Consider the following 15,593-nt stretch of genomic DNA (forward strand, 5'->3'; position numbering starts at 1 on the left):
GAAACTTGGGAAGTTTGGCTTGACACTTCCTGCCAATCNCCTGAATCTGCAAATGGGTCGCAGTACTGTTACACTTCACACCAGTTTATATTGACTAGAGCTCTCCAGTCCTCATCCTGAAACTCTGCTAGTCAAAACCTGGAACAAACTCCACTACAGACTACTTGCTCACCTTCTTGGCTCTTAGATGTTCGCATACATGTGTGTCATATATGTATAAAACGAGAATGAAGAAAATGGACGTAATGTCTGTGTAATGCACGTCGTCTTCTCTCTGATACTTCTCTCTGGTACTGTAATTAATTAATGAGAAGGTGAGCTAATGGTTCTGCTAATTTTTCAGCTTATGCTGCTGCCAGGTTACCTGGTTTGTCGCCTTTGCGGTTCATATATGCCAGTTGTTAGTTGGAAGCGCGGCACTGCAGCACTACCAAAGATATGTGCAAGAGCAGAAAAGATTATTCCTTTGCGTTTTGCGAGGGCCGAAGAGTCAAGGAATTACGAACGCAGGCTAAAACTGGTGATTAGACCAACACCGGAAGATGGATGGTATGTTATACAACAAAATGGTCTGCTGAAGTCATACTTACAGGTCTGCTGATCCGTATCATCATATTATGCGCCTCATATGTTCTTGACACGAGTTGTACATCCAGAAAAACTTCAACTGCATTGCACTACCGTGGTTAGGTATTTGTTAGCAATGACCATTATCAGTAATACTTTCGGTGAGAGATCTTTGCATTTACTTGTACTGCCTTTCGCACCAGTGATATTTTCGGAAGATTATACAGAGGGAAATAGGTTTACGTGTTTAAAATCACTCTTGTTAGTAGTATATACCTCTCTTATATAAATGCTGCTTGAATGGGTGAATTCTAGCCACCAATGAATTTTTGCAGCTCTCTAAGGCAAGACTCACGGCGATGGTAACTACAACAACTGTTAGTGGTTTTATCATGGCTCCAGTTGATTTGTCGCTAGGCCCATTAGCAGCATGCACTGTCGGTACCGCACTTTTAAGTGCATCTGCAAATACCTTCAATCATTTGTTGGAAACACCTTATGATGCGCAGATGAGAAGGACGCAAAGTCGACTGCTTGTCGTACACAGGTTGATTATTATGGCATTTGTGGCTAGTTAGGTAGAGGTGGAGTATGTTGTACTGCTCGGGATAATCTTTGGTATAAGCTATAAACCTGGCAGTGGAGAATGTGCTACTTTTTAATGTTTAAAACTACCAATCCATGCGTCGCAGTTGCACCTTTAGCTGCAGATAATTTGTCTTCGTTTTCAACATCCTCGAGGACTGAATCATACAGCAAAAACTGACTCTATCAGATATTCGCATTGATAAGATTCATTTTTGAATAAAAAATTCCATTCAGATTTTCGCCTTCTCATGCCGTCGGTTTTGCGTTATCAACAGCAGTGATTGGTATGGCAGCATTATGGATTGGTTGTAATCCATTAACAGCAGCACTTGGTTTGCTCAATGCATTGTTATATGCAGGTTCAGTTATCATTTTCATTTCTTATGACCTGTGTTCCTTTTGTACTTAAAATCGCTTTATTTAGAAGCGATCGTTTTTTAGTCTTACATCGTACATTTGTACGATGTATTTCAGCTGTTACTTGGTATTACATGGTTTTCTAGGTGTATATACGCCAATGAAACGTTATAGCATTGGGTGCACCTGGGTTGGAGCTATTGTGGGTGCCATGCCACCTTTAATGGGTTACGCTGGTGCCACGGGATCCATCCAGCCTGCTTCATTAGTACTGGCCGCTCTATTATATTGTTGGCAGTTCCCTCACTTCAATGCACTCAGTTGGAATCTACGTGCCGATTATACTCGTGCCGGTTATCGAGTCATGTGTGCAGTTAATCAAAGGCTTTGTCGATTCACTTCGCTCAGGTAGTATTCAACTATTAGTCTCATTACAATTCATTAACACTTTGTTATTACCCTTTCTCTCTCTTCTTTGTTACAGCCATTATCAATTATTCTTGACAAGATTTGATCGCCCGTTTTAGGTATTCAGCGGTAATTCTACTGCTCTGCTCGCTGGGAGCACCCTCAGCAAGTCTGACGAAATGGTTTTTTGCTGTGGAATCGCTTCCATTCAATGGTTTACTGCTTTATCTTTCCTATAAATTTTACCGGCACCCAGATGCAAAAACATCAAGGACACTTTTCCATTATACTCTCCTCCATCTGCCTCTAATTATGATGTTAATGACAGTAAGCAAGTTTGGCGATGGTCCAAATGGTTTTGAATGATGGCTTTCCTTTACTGCTTTTTTCAATGGATCAATAACGATCGCTTTATTCAGTCTTATCGGTCGATAGAAAGTTGTGTTAGCTGATCGCTCTAGTTCCTTATTCTGCGCCCATAAACATAATAAAGTATTACTTTCACTTTATTACTAGTAAATAAGCTAATAACTAACAAAATCTCCATTTTGGTAGCATTAGCAGGACTGGTTAGCGACTTCTCTGTCATCTGATAACTGCTGGTAATCCTGGCAAAACTTCTTATTTCATTATAATAGAGAAGAAAGGTAATGCTTTGAGGTATTTCTTGTTGATGAGCATAAGGTGCAAGGAAGGAGCTCATTAATGATCTTTTAATTGCCAAAGTCTGACCGAGAATAATATAACTTTGATCTCATAATATAGCTTAACTTTCATCCTTCATTGCACCTATCCTTCTCTTTTCATTGTTCAGATTTCAGTTGTGTTCGCGATACTGTAGAACATGGAAGATTCGATTTTAGCGTTTTAGTTTTCTCTTTATGATTTCTTTTGAAATCCTTTGCAGCTACAAAGATATAATAAACATTGAGGCGACAATAAAACACAAACTTGATTGATATTAACTGTTGGCTGTGGTCAGTCAGATGTTGGGTCAAGACATCAGTGATTCTCAAGAAATGGAAATCTCAAATTGCACTGCAGAGTCTCAACCAAGATAAAAAAGTTCTTTTTGTACGATTTCGGGGAATGTTTGTTCCACAACAGCTAGTATGAGCCGGCTACGAAAAAAAAATCTAGACTATATGCTGCAGAGCACAATGAAACTGGAAGAAGTTTCTCTCTTGCCAAGCTAATAGAAGAGAGTCCGACTATGAACTGTGATTTGATTAAGTACTATCTGTTTTCTTAAAACCAATTCTGGGCATGTGGTGTTAAGGAATATCGGATGTTATGACTAAGGAGCCGGGTCTTGAGCAACTCTGCAAGTGAGCTAACCCTTATTATGATCAGTTGTAACGTAAGGATTACCATTATCTATCTCCAAAATTCCAAAAAGCAGTGGAGCATTCCTTGAAACACCGTTACAAAACTATAATTGAAGACAGTAATCGTAAACTTATGAGTTTGTGAGGCATCCTGGAAACACGGTGTGATTGGTGAGGTAGGGAAGACCCAGGGAATTACCTGAGCACATACTGTGTTTTTTTATTTTGGACAAGAAATCATGGGTTATGGAAAAGTTTATGTGTAGCATCTCGCTGCTTCTATTCAGGTATGTCGTTTCCCCACGTTTTTCAAGATAGATCTCAAAAGACGCGGAGAAAACGATATACCTGGTCTAATTCGTCAAGATTCCAAATAGCAGAAAGGATGTTTCCTGAAGTGCAGAACAGCTGAGCCAGCAGAAGCCTTGTGCTCGCTTTAAAAATGCAATCAGTTCCCAACATAACCTTTAATGGAAAAGATCTTAGTAATAATAGATAAGAGTAGTAACTCCTCTTCCTATTTATCCTTATATGAAAGCAAACCCAGGAAGATAAATCACCGGTCTGATAACAAAAACTTGTTCAATGCATATGCAAGATCGCTCGATATCATTGTGGTACCTTGATAGAAGAGGAATGAAACAGAGTGGTGAACTGCAGGCTAGCGGATCAATCATTGCAGGAGGCGATTGAGAACAGAAAACATTTCATTTCTGTCCTGCTTTTCTAACCGCTACACTTTTCCCCTCCAGTCGATGCCACTAGGTGTGGTACTTTTTCGGGTCTCTTGTACAACGCTGCAACCTTCGACGCTTCCATGATCAATAAGTACATCGTGGTAGGTCGGAGAACTCAGAAAATTGAAATTAAGAACAGCTCACGTATCGCACTGCTGCACTTATGTGTCCTAACAGAGGTTCTCACGATTTTTCACCAAATCTCAGTCAACTTGATTAGCTTGTCACGGGCAGACGGCACTTCGTGGTTGGCTGTAGTAATAAGAGGTGGAGTCATAGTCGATGGTTTGTATGAGCCCTGCATGTTTTTAACTGGCCATATGGAGTATGGATGCAGAGTTGAGGACGGTATGAGATGGTTGTACGTTTATTTGGTGCGTCGGTTGCTTGCAGTTTTATGGATTGCAACGTTTCTTATTGGTATTACAGTTTACTCCTTGAGTAAGTACAATAATGCAGTGGACCACGAAATCCAGTTAAATTTCGAAAATCTGTTACACAGGTTGCAAGAGGATGTGAGGAGGGTTTGTCTTATTTCCTTTCAGCTTATGTGATTCAAAAAATACATTCCATGTATACACTTACATCACATTTATCTATCCTTCCTTGTTCGAGCTTTTCTCTTGAGACCTACCGTGCATGTTACATCTTTTCGACGTGGACTGTATAGTTCCAGACACTGTGGGTCTGCCAGTTTCTTGTGGTTTTCATGGATTTCTGTAACAAAATAAGCAGTTTAGACCCAAATGTTGCTAAAGGATCGCGTTCGAGAATGTTATCTATCTAATAATTTGCCAAAGTTCTTGACTAATGATTCGAAGGTAAGTAAAGCTCTTTTATTTTTGCAGAATTTTTCGTTCTCGTTTCAGTGAAATCCGTTTTGCAAAATTCCTGGAAATCATGAACCTTATGAACGCGGCAGTCATATTTGCATTTTGAATAATGAAGGAGGGCGAAAGAAATTGCTAGTCGATTAATCCGTTTTCCCAAATGTTGAGGGCTCATCGTTTATCAACTTATGCATAAAGATAGACTGGTCATTTATCATCGTGTTCAGTCTTCCCTGTACAGAGTTCAGTCGAGATTCTGTAGAGTCAATAAAAGTTGTCGAAAAAGTTGGAAAATGGATTTGATTGGCCCAATAATTTGGGACAGGTCAGTTTGACAAAACCTTCCTCTTGGATGGCGGTTTGAGCCTATGTCACTAAATTAATTGATAATAACTTTGTAAAAAAAATGAAAAAGTGTTTAAAATTTGTTTCTATCCGTAGTTTATTTTCAGGAATTGGCACTACCGCTACCAACAGTTGTTGACTTTCTGCCTCATCTGTATACTGTTCCAAACAACGCATTGCGTCCTGCACTAATTTACCCAAATAATTTCTCAAGGATGACAAAGACAGATCTTGTTATTGGCATACCAACAGTTGCTCGCCGCAATGTATGTGGTCGTTGAGATCTTCCAACGTTTAAGTAGTGGATTAAAACTCTTTTTATCCAATTATTTGAAATCTCGTTTCATCTGAATAAATAGATTTGTCATCAGAATAATGTATGAATTATAACATATTTAGCACTCTTACTTGATACCGACGCTGCAGTCAGTGATTGGAGGAATAGCGAGCAGTGAAATTAAGATGGTTTCCATTATTGTTCTAATTTCTGATGGCAAAGGTTCCAATTCTTCATTCGTAAAATATCAGTGCACTTCATTACAATCAGAATTTCCTCATGAATTGAACTCTGGATTGCTAACAGTATGTTTCGTTTCGAATTTCTTTTTGTCATAATGTTTTTCGACAAACGTTGTTTCTGCGTATAATTAAACTGCAAGTTTGGGAAACTTTTTTTTTTGCATTCAATGAAGAAATGTACAAGACGTTTCGGGAATGTTTTTTCCTTGTCTTACATAAGCTGAGCCGAAATCTGACTTGTTTTATTTCTTCGAAACAACGCCTAAGTTGTCGGTCTGACTTTTTTTTCTGCTTGTTCAGTCTTGAGCACAATAAAAAAGCACTGTGTTTTGTGTCGCAATAATTTTCTTCCAGGTTATTGTTCCACCTAGTGAGTGGTATCCTGATTTATATTCCGTCACTCCCACTTTTAACGACTCTCCAGAGCGAATGTATTGGCGTACGAAACAGAATCTAGATTATATATATTTGATGCTATACTCTCAGCAGCGAGGTAAATTCCAGTCAGAACATGTTAATATTACAGGATTTAGTCGAGGTTATTCAAAATTTCGCAAACGAAGAATATTAGATGTTGTTTCAGGTGAATATTATTTACAACTAGAGGATGATGTGCTCGCAAAAGCTGGATATGTCAGTCGCATCAGAAAGTTTATTGATGGAAGAGCATCCGATGATTGGCTCATGCTTGAGTTTTCATCTTTGGGCTTCATTGGAAAACTTTTTCGAACTTCCGATCTCACATTATTATTGCAGTTCATCGCAATGTTCCATAAACAGAAACCAGTGGATTGGTTGTTAGATTTGCTGTTTATAAATCGATATTGCAATCCGGGGAATTCCACCAAGCATTGTGCTGAGGTTTATATACATCCTAAAATACTAAATATCACAACAGCTCTAGTACAAAGAATATTCCGTAAGAATCTTACGGGATGGTGCATAATTGCACAATGCATAGTGTACACACCGCCAGATCTTGCAATTTCATTAGGAAACGTTGCAGTTATCCTTAGAATTTCTAGAATATACTTTGGTAAAGTCGAAATTGGACTAATTAATTCTTTCACCCTAGTTGCCATTTTCGTTTTAGAAACTCATGATGTATTGCTTGCCACTGTATCTTTTTTATTACAAGAAAAACATTGTATCAAGTCCGTGTGTTCTTCTTATTTTTCGACTCTGAAATGTAATGGTTATTTACAGTTAAGGTTGCTTGACAGCTCTGTTTGAAATCTGATTGTTATATTGTTGTGGGATGTGTTATGTGTGCTGTTGTGTTATTCCTGAGAGTTGTTTCAGTGACCTTTTAAAATGCAGATGATCTAGTTGGGATACGTAAAAGAAATTGTATTGGGGGGTTCTTTTGCATCATTTTTGATTGCGTTGCTTGTTTACCACATATGTTGAATTTTATAGTCATGATATAAAACTCCATTCAGTTAGAAACTGTTTTTTTTTTCTCCCCTCCCTCCCCCCCAACAAATTTACATGTTAAGCAAGAAGTTTGTGGGATGGAACACGTATATCATCCTGCTGTTGCGTTTAACAAACATATTAACTAAAATCGGTACTGCTGTGTACTTGTGCTTCTACATCTCAGACATGTTGATATAGCTATGGTCTGTTGTCTTTTACTTCAGCGTTACGAAAATTTCATTAGGAAAAAAAATTGTTGCAATCTTCAGCTTTACTATAATAATGAAATGAGTGACAGTATTTTTAGACAGCTTCGTCCTACATTGAAAGTAACTCCATCTTTTTCCAGACTGTGAAGCAGCACCGTATACGTCATCGACCCTCTCTTTTCCAGCATATGGGTGTTCATTCTTCGTTGGCAGGTAAAATACAGAAATTACGGGAAAGAGATTTCGGTAAGGCACAGTTTTATATACCACATCGTGATAATCCTCCTGCTAAGATCACCACAACGCTCAAAACTTATATGCTATTCGGTGAGTCTTTTGTTTTCCACTTCGAAATTGAAGTCTTTTAGCTGTTTTTTTCTTTTAAACTTTCCTCACTGTCAACTGCAGTTTGTAGTTTTGAGGAATCATGCAGTTTGATCAGTCCGCAAAATTTATTCATATTTGGTGGATTTACATGCAGGCAAATAGCGTTTTTAAATTTTTACTGCTGTGGAAAAGACTGAGGACTAGGGTAAGAAAAATCTTTTGTTATGTCAATGTTGCAGAGTTTTTTCGTTCTAGATATTGAAAATGCTTATACCGGCAGCAACTATTATTGGGCTTTTGCTCCAGTCGCTCAGGACTACATATTATTCGACTTTTATTCTGCAATTGCTCTGATTGGTTCGTTAACCAGACCTTTGTTCTAATTCAATACACATCCTTATTATCAAATAAATGGAAGTATTTAAGGTATTGTTATTCGTACCGGTAATCCCGAACATCAGGATGATATATTGAGTGAAAGTGCAGAAGTGCTACTGAGGAAAGTGAATGAGGACAGCTTCATCTCTATAGCCCGCTTCAATGAGCGTGGTACAGTACGGGTCGATTTCACTGAGAGCATCAGAGTTAATTCATTGAAAATCGAAATTCATGAGGGAAGCTCCAATTGGCTCATCATCAATGAAATGCATATCATTGTAGAATAAGGTTGTCGTATGACTCATCTTTTTGAATATTCTATAAAGCAGCTGCAGGCACATACTTTCTTATTTAGATGCTAACAGCAGTGTTTTTTTTAGTATTTTATTTACACATCTGTATTTGATCTACGCGAATTGCTCTGATTTCATTATCTTTCTGGATTCATCTTTAAGTTAAGCAGTGATCTATTTTTTACGATTCGAGTGGAAGGAATTACACTGAATACTATGGAGTGAAACGAAAGAGTCCCAGGTGAATAAAACTGCCTATTGGGCTCTTTCTAGCGTGTTTTTTGTGCAGGGAATTGTTTATTTTGTAAAATAGAACACGTATTATGTGATGTGTTGCATTCACGAATTGATGGTGCTTGATCATGGCTTCATAGAGACGTTAAGTATAAATTATTCAGATATATGTATTTTGTGAGCTTGGTACAGAGGTTAAAATGTATATTGTTTCTCTTATGCTACTGCAGATAATGTTAAGCAGTGGTGCATTATGTTCGCTCGATTGCGTTAGTTTATAGTGATGAAATGATGTATGCAAGTGTGCGGTACTCTTTCATACATTTTTACTGTCAGTAAATTTTCATCACAATTCTGTTGTGCCTTTTTAACAACCAGTGTTACCTTCTTTACTTATACATCATGCATAAATTCTGTTACGCATATCCTCTAGACCGGTGACGGCTACGTGCGGACGTGTGATATGTTGTTTTCTAGCATTGCAACGAAGCTATTTAATGATAGAAATGTGTGTAGTGGATGTCTACTTCCCTTGTTTCCCTAATGGTATGATAGTTTAGGTAGACATTGGTAGCAGCTTATCAGTAGGAGAGGGGGAAGAGAAGTAGTCCAAAGAGCAGAGATAAATGTTCAGCGGTTGTTCAGACACGGACATTCCTCATACAGTTAGTCTTACCGAACCTCTTCGTCATCATCCCTTTTTTCGGCCTTGTTTAGCAAGACAGTGTAGCAGTCCCATTCTGGTGTGTCGTTCATTTCACTTTTTTATTGAGCCTGGTCTCTCGCTGCACCACCACTTATTTTTTCAGGGGTTCTTAATCATCCAAAAGATTGCCGTCTGGCCTAGTTTTCTTAAAATATCATTCTTTGACGACAGAACTTTTCATGGTGCCAATACTTATTTGACCAGAGGCACTACTAATCATGTTATTATTGCTTTATAGGTAATCCACGAGGTTTTTACTGTTTAATTGATTGAAGGGTCGGATCCAAAAAAACGTGCGGTGTGCAGTTTTTTATAGACAACCAGTTTTTGCTGAAATTAGAAAGTGAAGTAACTGTTCTGCTACAACTCACTACTGGTGATAATTTTGTGACGTAACAATGGAAAGCACTGTTGTCCTAGTTAGAAGGAACAGCAGCATCAGATCATACTTTTACAGTAACTGTAATGTTTGGAACCTTTTCAGAAATTGTTAGCAAATTAATTGATGGCATTCACATTGATGGTATGTACTATTTTAGGGTAATCAATGGGACTTAGTCAACAGGTGGCAGATGTATACGCAGGTCAAAGTGTGTTGGTCACTGGTGCAAGTGGCTTTCTTGGCAAAGTTCTCATCGAAAAATTATTGTATTCAGTAGACTCATTAAAAAACATTTACTTGTTAATTCGTCCAAAAAATGGACTTGGTCCAAAGCAACGAATGGACAAAATTGTTCAGGTTTGTTCTACCTTTCAAGGAAGGAACGTAAAATATGAGGAACTTAAGATATAAGATTAGTGTGGCTTTTATTGAATACGTGGCACTCGTGTCAGAAATGTTAGTAAGATATATTCTTTAATTATAGGTTCAATCTTACAGGGTCCTCTGTTCGACCGATTGCGTCGGTTCAATCCAGAAATATTCTCTAAGTTGATTCCAGTCGGTGGTGACATTATGGAAGAGGGTTTGGGCCTCAATCAACTGGATATGCAAACTATCTGTGATGAAGTTTCTATCGGTAAGTTGATAATGGAAACATTTCGCCAGATCTTATTTCACAGCTATTCATTTCAGTATTCCATTGTGCGGCAACCGTGAAGTTTGATGAAGCTTTAAAAATATCTATAGAAATGAATGTTCTCGGGACACAGCGACTCGTTGCTCTTTGTCATACGATAAAAAATCTACTTGTATGTTCTCTTCTTTTATTCTCCTGTTTATCTCACGTCAGGTTTTTAGACACATCTACATTTCTGTTGTAGGTTTTTAGACACATCTACATTTCTATTGTAGGTGCTGGTTCATGTCAGTACAGCATATGCAAACTGTGACAAATCAGAGATACTAGAGGTAGTTTATCCACCTCCTGTTCCACCAAATAAACTTTTCGAGGCGATCGATTGGATGGATGATGTAGTAATTGATGCTATCACACCACATTTGCTTGGTAAACGGCCGAACACTTACACTCTAACAAAAGCTCTTGCTGAAGTTTGTTTATTTCAAATATGTAGAGAGCTACATGCTTCATAGTTCATAGTTTCTCCATATAAAGGAACGCAGAAGAGGAACTATATATTAAGGCAATGTGGAAAATATAGGTTATTAAATATCCAGCAGATCCAGGGGAATAGACGTAATGAGACCCATTATTAGGACGCATTATTGAAAAGTAGGATGCATTACTGAAAAGTTTCTTTGAGCTAATTGTTGGTAATGCTGTTCGAAAGTAACTGAAATGGAGAGTTTTAAATGAAAAATTTATCTCCAAAAGATGAGATTTATACGGTGATTTATTTAAGTTGGTCGTTACATATTTTTGCCAATTTTGGTGAAACAATAAAGCAATTTGAAGGAATAAAAGGAGTAGAGATATATTTGTAAAATTATTAAATATATTTGGAATTATGATTTTTATCAGCCATTGGAAATATGTATTTTATAAATGAACACTAATATAGTGATGCCATTTAAGGCAGTAGGAATGATTTCAAGTTACAGAGATTTATGAAAATTTTCTTCAGGAAATACATATGTTTGAGATTGATAAGTAGTGCGTTTTGTTTCTTAATGTTGATGTCGTCAGTGTGCTTTTACTGGTGCTTTTACTTCCCCTAGTAGTTGGCCAGTTTGTCTTTTTAATTAGGTGCAACTGATGGAAGATGCGAGACGGTTACCGGTAATTATTGTGAGGCCGTCAATAATAGGAGCCATGTGGCGAGATCCACTTCCTGGTTGGACAGATAATTACAATGGACCAACAGGAATTTTTGCTGCTGTGAGTTTCATTTCGCTAATAATAGGAACCACCGGCGTCACCTTGTTTTCTCTGAATTTTTTAATTTTGATGGAACTGATTACTTTCTCATTCCATCAGTTCCATACTTATCCGTGCTATTTGGAGACATTACTGTCCTCTTATAAGAATTCCAAAGCATTCATACAATTTTATTTTTATTTATTTTTTTGGATTCCATTTCCAAGAGATTCATCATGGTATTGGATTATGCAGTCGATATGCCAGTTAAGCCAGTTAAGCCCATTTTGTCTGCAAATGGGAACAGATTTTTTATAGTGCGGCAAGGGTGTATTGACAAACATGTGTGGTAGCAGCTCAGCGAAAGCGGATATAATACCAGTCGATATCGTTTCGAATTTGATGATCGTTGCTGCGGCTCACAGAACTTACACCGAGTAATATTTGCATAATGGTGTTTCATCAGTCATAGTGTTACCAAAAGCCTGCTAATTTGATGAAAAATGAAACCAGGTAAATGTTTAGGTATGAATCGATACCGGTAATACACTGCTGTTCAGGAGCATTGAATCCCGTTCAGTGGGATTTTATTGTTAATTTCATCGAACGCTTTTTCCGCACTTATCCACTGAACGAATGCTATCGCATCCCGTCAACTCACTTTCACTCCTCTAGACTTTTGTTCGAATTCAATTTTTATCTGAAGCATATGGGTCCTGCTTATCTCATCGATCTTCTGAACACATTCTGGGGTCCGAAAATAAGGTAGTCCTTTTGACAAACCTCCTGTTTTCCGTTTACCATTTCCTTTCGTCGCTTACTCTTTTTTGCAGATTTACTCGTATCTATCAGAAAGTTTTGAGACTAGTTGAAACGCTCCATTATTTTACAACTCGAGGTTGGGATTTCGATTCCAAAGGTCTCATTGAGTTATGGGAAACAACTTCAGAGAAGGACAAAAAAGTTAGTTTATCATATTCTTTTACTATGCCCTTCCATGATTAGTTTTTTCGCATTAGTCGTTCCTGAAAATGATGTATGATCATTTCGAAAATTATATTGTTTCTGTTTGCATTCACCTGTAATTTTAGTAAGCTCAGCTACGCTTTTTGACACATATTGAATAAGAACAGGTCATTTTTAAGACATCCCCACACTTTTGTCGTGCAAAAATGATTGACACAGCACGATGAAGGTATGACTGTTCCCCATTTTACAGATTTTCAATTTTGATATACGGCAACTGGATTGGGATTCGTACCTGTTCGATTACCTTATGGGCGTTAAGCGATACGTCGTTAAAGACCGTTTGGAAGAGCTTCCAAAAGCAAGGCGAAATCTTTCCTGGTATGCGGACACTAGAACGACTATCTTCAGCTTATAAATGTCTTTTTTGTACATTTTTTTCCAGGCTGAAGCTATATGCTGCAATTTTCAATGCTCTAATGTGGTGGATTTCTGTACGTATATTTGCAAGGTTAATTAACTGCACTACTTTTTTTTCCCCTTATTACATGAGCAGGGCGAAAAAAGGATAGTCATCACAGAAGAGAGTTGGTATCTCAAAAGAGAGTTCGTTTCCAGTCATTGGTATCTAATTATTGTGGGTGCAGATAAAATAATACATTTCACTCCGGAGGTTACCTAATGGTACCATAATTTTTTTCGTACCATGGTTACATTTTCAGACAACGTTCTAGAAGATATCGCTGGTTTGGTGGGAGTATCGGGTTTCTGTTAACGTATATTTGGTCGAATTACAATTTTCGTCCACCAGTTCGTTTGAAAAGCCTGGAAGAATACAAACAAAGAACAAGTTTTTAAGTGAAACATTGTGTTTAGATATTGAGCTACTGTGGTAGGGATAAGTTTTGGGTTGAATACACTATTTAGTCACTTTTGAATTTCAAGGTTTCACTTGTCGATTTATTTGCAAAGTTGTCCGTTTGTTTTAATAATCTCCACATTTCTCCTAGTCCTCTCGTGTTTGTAAGTTAGACGATATTTATGTTCTACGATTGTTATCAGTGTATTGTAGAAACGGTCGTCCAACTTCCCAAAGTTTTTTATTGCTGAAATTAAATACTTGTTCTCGTTATAAACAGTGTAGAGTTCATTGGAAGCTCCTTCATAGTGATTTGTGATATCCACTGACGAGTGCACTGTATATAAACCATCACCTGTCCTTTTACTTCAATACAATAAAGGATTACGATGGTGTTACACGCAGAAACTGAAGTGATATGTAATTAAAATCTATTTGGTTTACTGCGAACCAGTAAACCACCAATGTTTTCTGAAATGGTTGTGACCACCAATGTTTTAGTTATGAAATGGTTGTGCTTTCTGCATTTAGTAAGGATGATCTAAAGCTACCATTCCCATTTACATCTTCCCTATTCTTATATTCCGCTCTTAGTTTTTTGAATACTCCCGCTATAGATTTCATCATTTTAGTCCCGCTTATTCTGTTTGTGTAAGAATTTGGACATAAAGCTAACTGCTTCGTCTGAATGTTATTTAGTGCTGTCTACTTTTATTTTTATGATCCAGAAGGCTTTTCAAATGTTTGGAATTTTTTCAATGAGTTGTCCATTTGAACATCTGATACAGTGTCGTGAAGTATCTTGAGCCAATCCAAATTGGACTCTAAAACGTCGCTGAGGTCGGGTGTTGTATCTTGGTTAATGAACCATAGTTTTGGTTGGCCGCACTTCAGCATATGCACCCATAAAAGTTATTTTTTTTAAAAATGCGGTCGCTTGTTGATAAAGTTCAAGTCATGGTGGGAATTCTTGGTCATTGTTTCATTTTGCGCTTATGTTCATTATGATATGAATCGTTCAACTGCGCAAACTGCTGTGTGTTGAGGCCTTACAAATTGGAATATTTCTTTCACAGCTTTTAACTACAAGTCATAAAACGGAGATCAGATTGTGAAGAGGCCTGTGTCAAGTAGTAGTGATCTGAGCTCAGCTACGGAACGGGGGTGGATCATGTATGTCGTTGTGTAGGTCAATGGAGACTGAGGACAGTCTCCATTGTTCATAAGTTTTACATTTTGATTGGGAGTACTTCGTAATGGTCGATAATTTGGAGTATGAACCGGAGAGGAGGTGTTGGACAATGACAAATTTGTGGACAAGTCAAAAGGCTTTACGATTAAGATTTCATTCCTTGTTTGGGAAAACTCGAAAATGACATGAGCCTTTCGTGAATTAAGTGGTTACGAACTGTGAAATTCTACTATGACCGCTAAGACTTATTGTTGCTTGATTGAGCATTGATGTTGATATCATTGTTGTAGGAAGATAAAAAGTACCACACTAGCATAACCAGGATTGGACAAGCACTAAAATGTAGGCTTTGGTTGATGTGCCTTTGAAAAACTTCGCACTGCTGCGAACCATATGCAAAAAGTTAGCCGAAGGATTCACGTCTTGCGTTAGCGATTTGATTGACGTGGAACCGTATTGCTTCCTTACTGTTTGCACTGGAATATTCGAGATTACTCGTTATGATAGTTATCGAATGCCACTCCATTTCTTGGTTACGGGGCATGATGTGGTTGAATGGAAATGAAGCAGTCAGACGAAAGGGCAGTTTAACTGTCCAAGGATGACGAGCTTCTATAGGACTCGAAAATGACATGAGCCTTTCGTGAATTAAGTGGTTACGAACTGTGAAGCCACTTTGCTGATCGAGAAATAGATATCTCGGCGACGATTCATTTGGGGGATTTAGAAGTCACGCCTGTGTGAAGCAGTGGTAACAACCTGCGGAGTAATGGGCTGTGTAGACGTCGAATAATTCGCTATAATTGACAAAAAATGAGTCCATTTATTGATCATACATCAAAGCGTGACGTTCTCTCGATTTGCAGTGTCTTTTTATTGCTGTCTCGTACCTTTGTAATAATTTGTTTTTCTTTGTTTAGGAAGAAAAAGAATATTACTTTGTGGGTTGCTATATACTTATCCATGTCTCTTTACCAGCATTAGCGTTTGTGTTGATTTTACAGTTCATTGTCTACCGCGAATGTTTTATCATTATTTACTGCCGTTTCATTCCATTCTTCGGACTTTTTAGT

The 15,593-nt window shown here is 37.8% G+C and overlaps 3 protein-coding genes across 3 annotated transcripts; all 3 read left to right on the forward strand.

Annotated features, from left to right (window-relative positions):
- The first annotated feature begins 337 nt into the window (after nt 1-337).
- LOAG_07170 (protoheme IX farnesyltransferase) lies at nt 338-2,665 on the forward strand. Its single transcript, XM_003142708.2, has 5 exons — nt 338-592; nt 903-1,114; nt 1,390-1,514; nt 1,659-1,920; nt 2,040-2,665. The coding sequence occupies exons 1-5, from the start codon at nt 347-349 to the stop codon at nt 2,284-2,286; spliced, it is 1,092 nt and encodes a 363-aa protein (XP_003142756.2). The 5' UTR covers nt 338-346; the 3' UTR covers nt 2,287-2,665.
- A 1,545-nt stretch (nt 2,666-4,210) lies between these two features.
- LOAG_07173 (UDP-GlcNAc:a-1,3-D-mannoside b-1,4-N-Acetylglucosaminyltransfe rase IV) lies at nt 4,211-8,938 on the forward strand. The gene is made up of 8 exons (XM_020447358.1): nt 4,211-4,806; nt 5,268-5,426; nt 5,560-5,742; nt 6,034-6,172; nt 6,263-6,540; nt 7,448-7,634; nt 7,890-7,991; nt 8,061-8,938. Exons 1-8 carry the CDS (start codon nt 4,732-4,734, stop codon nt 8,297-8,299), a joined length of 1,362 nt encoding a protein of 453 aa, XP_020302403.1. The 5' UTR covers nt 4,211-4,731; the 3' UTR covers nt 8,300-8,938.
- Nucleotides 8,939-9,778: 840 nt separating this feature from the next.
- On the forward strand, nt 9,779-13,741 carry LOAG_07175 (male sterility protein). Its single transcript, XM_003142710.2, has 11 exons — nt 9,779-9,984; nt 10,126-10,264; nt 10,321-10,436; nt 10,540-10,737; nt 11,393-11,524; nt 11,822-11,940; nt 12,029-12,268; nt 12,337-12,466; nt 12,723-12,850; nt 12,915-12,980; nt 13,192-13,741. Exons 1-11 carry the CDS (start codon nt 9,793-9,795, stop codon nt 13,325-13,327), a joined length of 1,596 nt encoding a protein of 531 aa, XP_003142758.1. The 5' UTR covers nt 9,779-9,792; the 3' UTR covers nt 13,328-13,741.
- Nucleotides 13,742-15,593: the final 1,852 nt, after the last annotated feature.

The sequence above is a fragment of the Loa loa genome, assembly GCF_000183805.2.
Source record: "Loa loa unplaced genomic scaffold supercont3.27, whole genome shotgun sequence".
In the NCBI taxonomy this organism is placed as follows: Eukaryota; Metazoa; Nematoda; class Chromadorea; order Rhabditida; family Onchocercidae; genus Loa; species Loa loa.

What these genes read in the sequence shown, in the direction of transcription:
- LOAG_07175 (XM_003142710.2), top strand. Translation starts at nt 9,793, where the DNA reads ATGGGACTTAGTCAACAGGTGGCAGATGTATACGCAGGTCAAAGTGTG. An exon ending in ATACGATAAAAAATCTACTT is followed by an intron (nt 10,437 to 10,539) that starts GTATGTTCTCTT and finishes TTTCTATTGTAG; the next exon opens with GTGCTGGTTCATGTCAGTAC. An exon ending in TTCTGGGGTCCGAAAATAAG is followed by an intron (nt 12,269 to 12,336) that starts GTAGTCCTTTTG and finishes TCTTTTTTGCAG; the next exon opens with ATTTACTCGTATCTATCAGA.
- LOAG_07170 (XM_003142708.2), top strand. Translation starts at nt 347, where the DNA reads ATGCTGCTGCCAGGTTACCTGGTTTGTCGCCTTTGCGGTTCATATATG. An exon ending in CGACTGCTTGTCGTACACAG is followed by an intron (nt 1,115 to 1,389) that starts GTTGATTATTAT and finishes AATTCCATTCAG; the next exon opens with ATTTTCGCCTTCTCATGCCG. An exon ending in TGTCGATTCACTTCGCTCAG is followed by an intron (nt 1,921 to 2,039) that starts GTAGTATTCAAC and finishes CGCCCGTTTTAG; the next exon opens with GTATTCAGCGGTAATTCTAC.
- LOAG_07173 (XM_020447358.1), top strand. Translation starts at nt 4,732, where the DNA reads ATGTTGCTAAAGGATCGCGTTCGAGAATGTTATCTATCTAATAATTTG. An exon ending in TCTTGACTAATGATTCGAAG is followed by an intron (nt 4,807 to 5,267) that starts GTAAGTAAAGCT and finishes GTTTATTTTCAG; the next exon opens with GAATTGGCACTACCGCTACC. An exon ending in CCACCAAGCATTGTGCTGAG is followed by an intron (nt 6,541 to 7,447) that starts GTTTATATACAT and finishes ATCTTTTTCCAG; the next exon opens with ACTGTGAAGCAGCACCGTAT.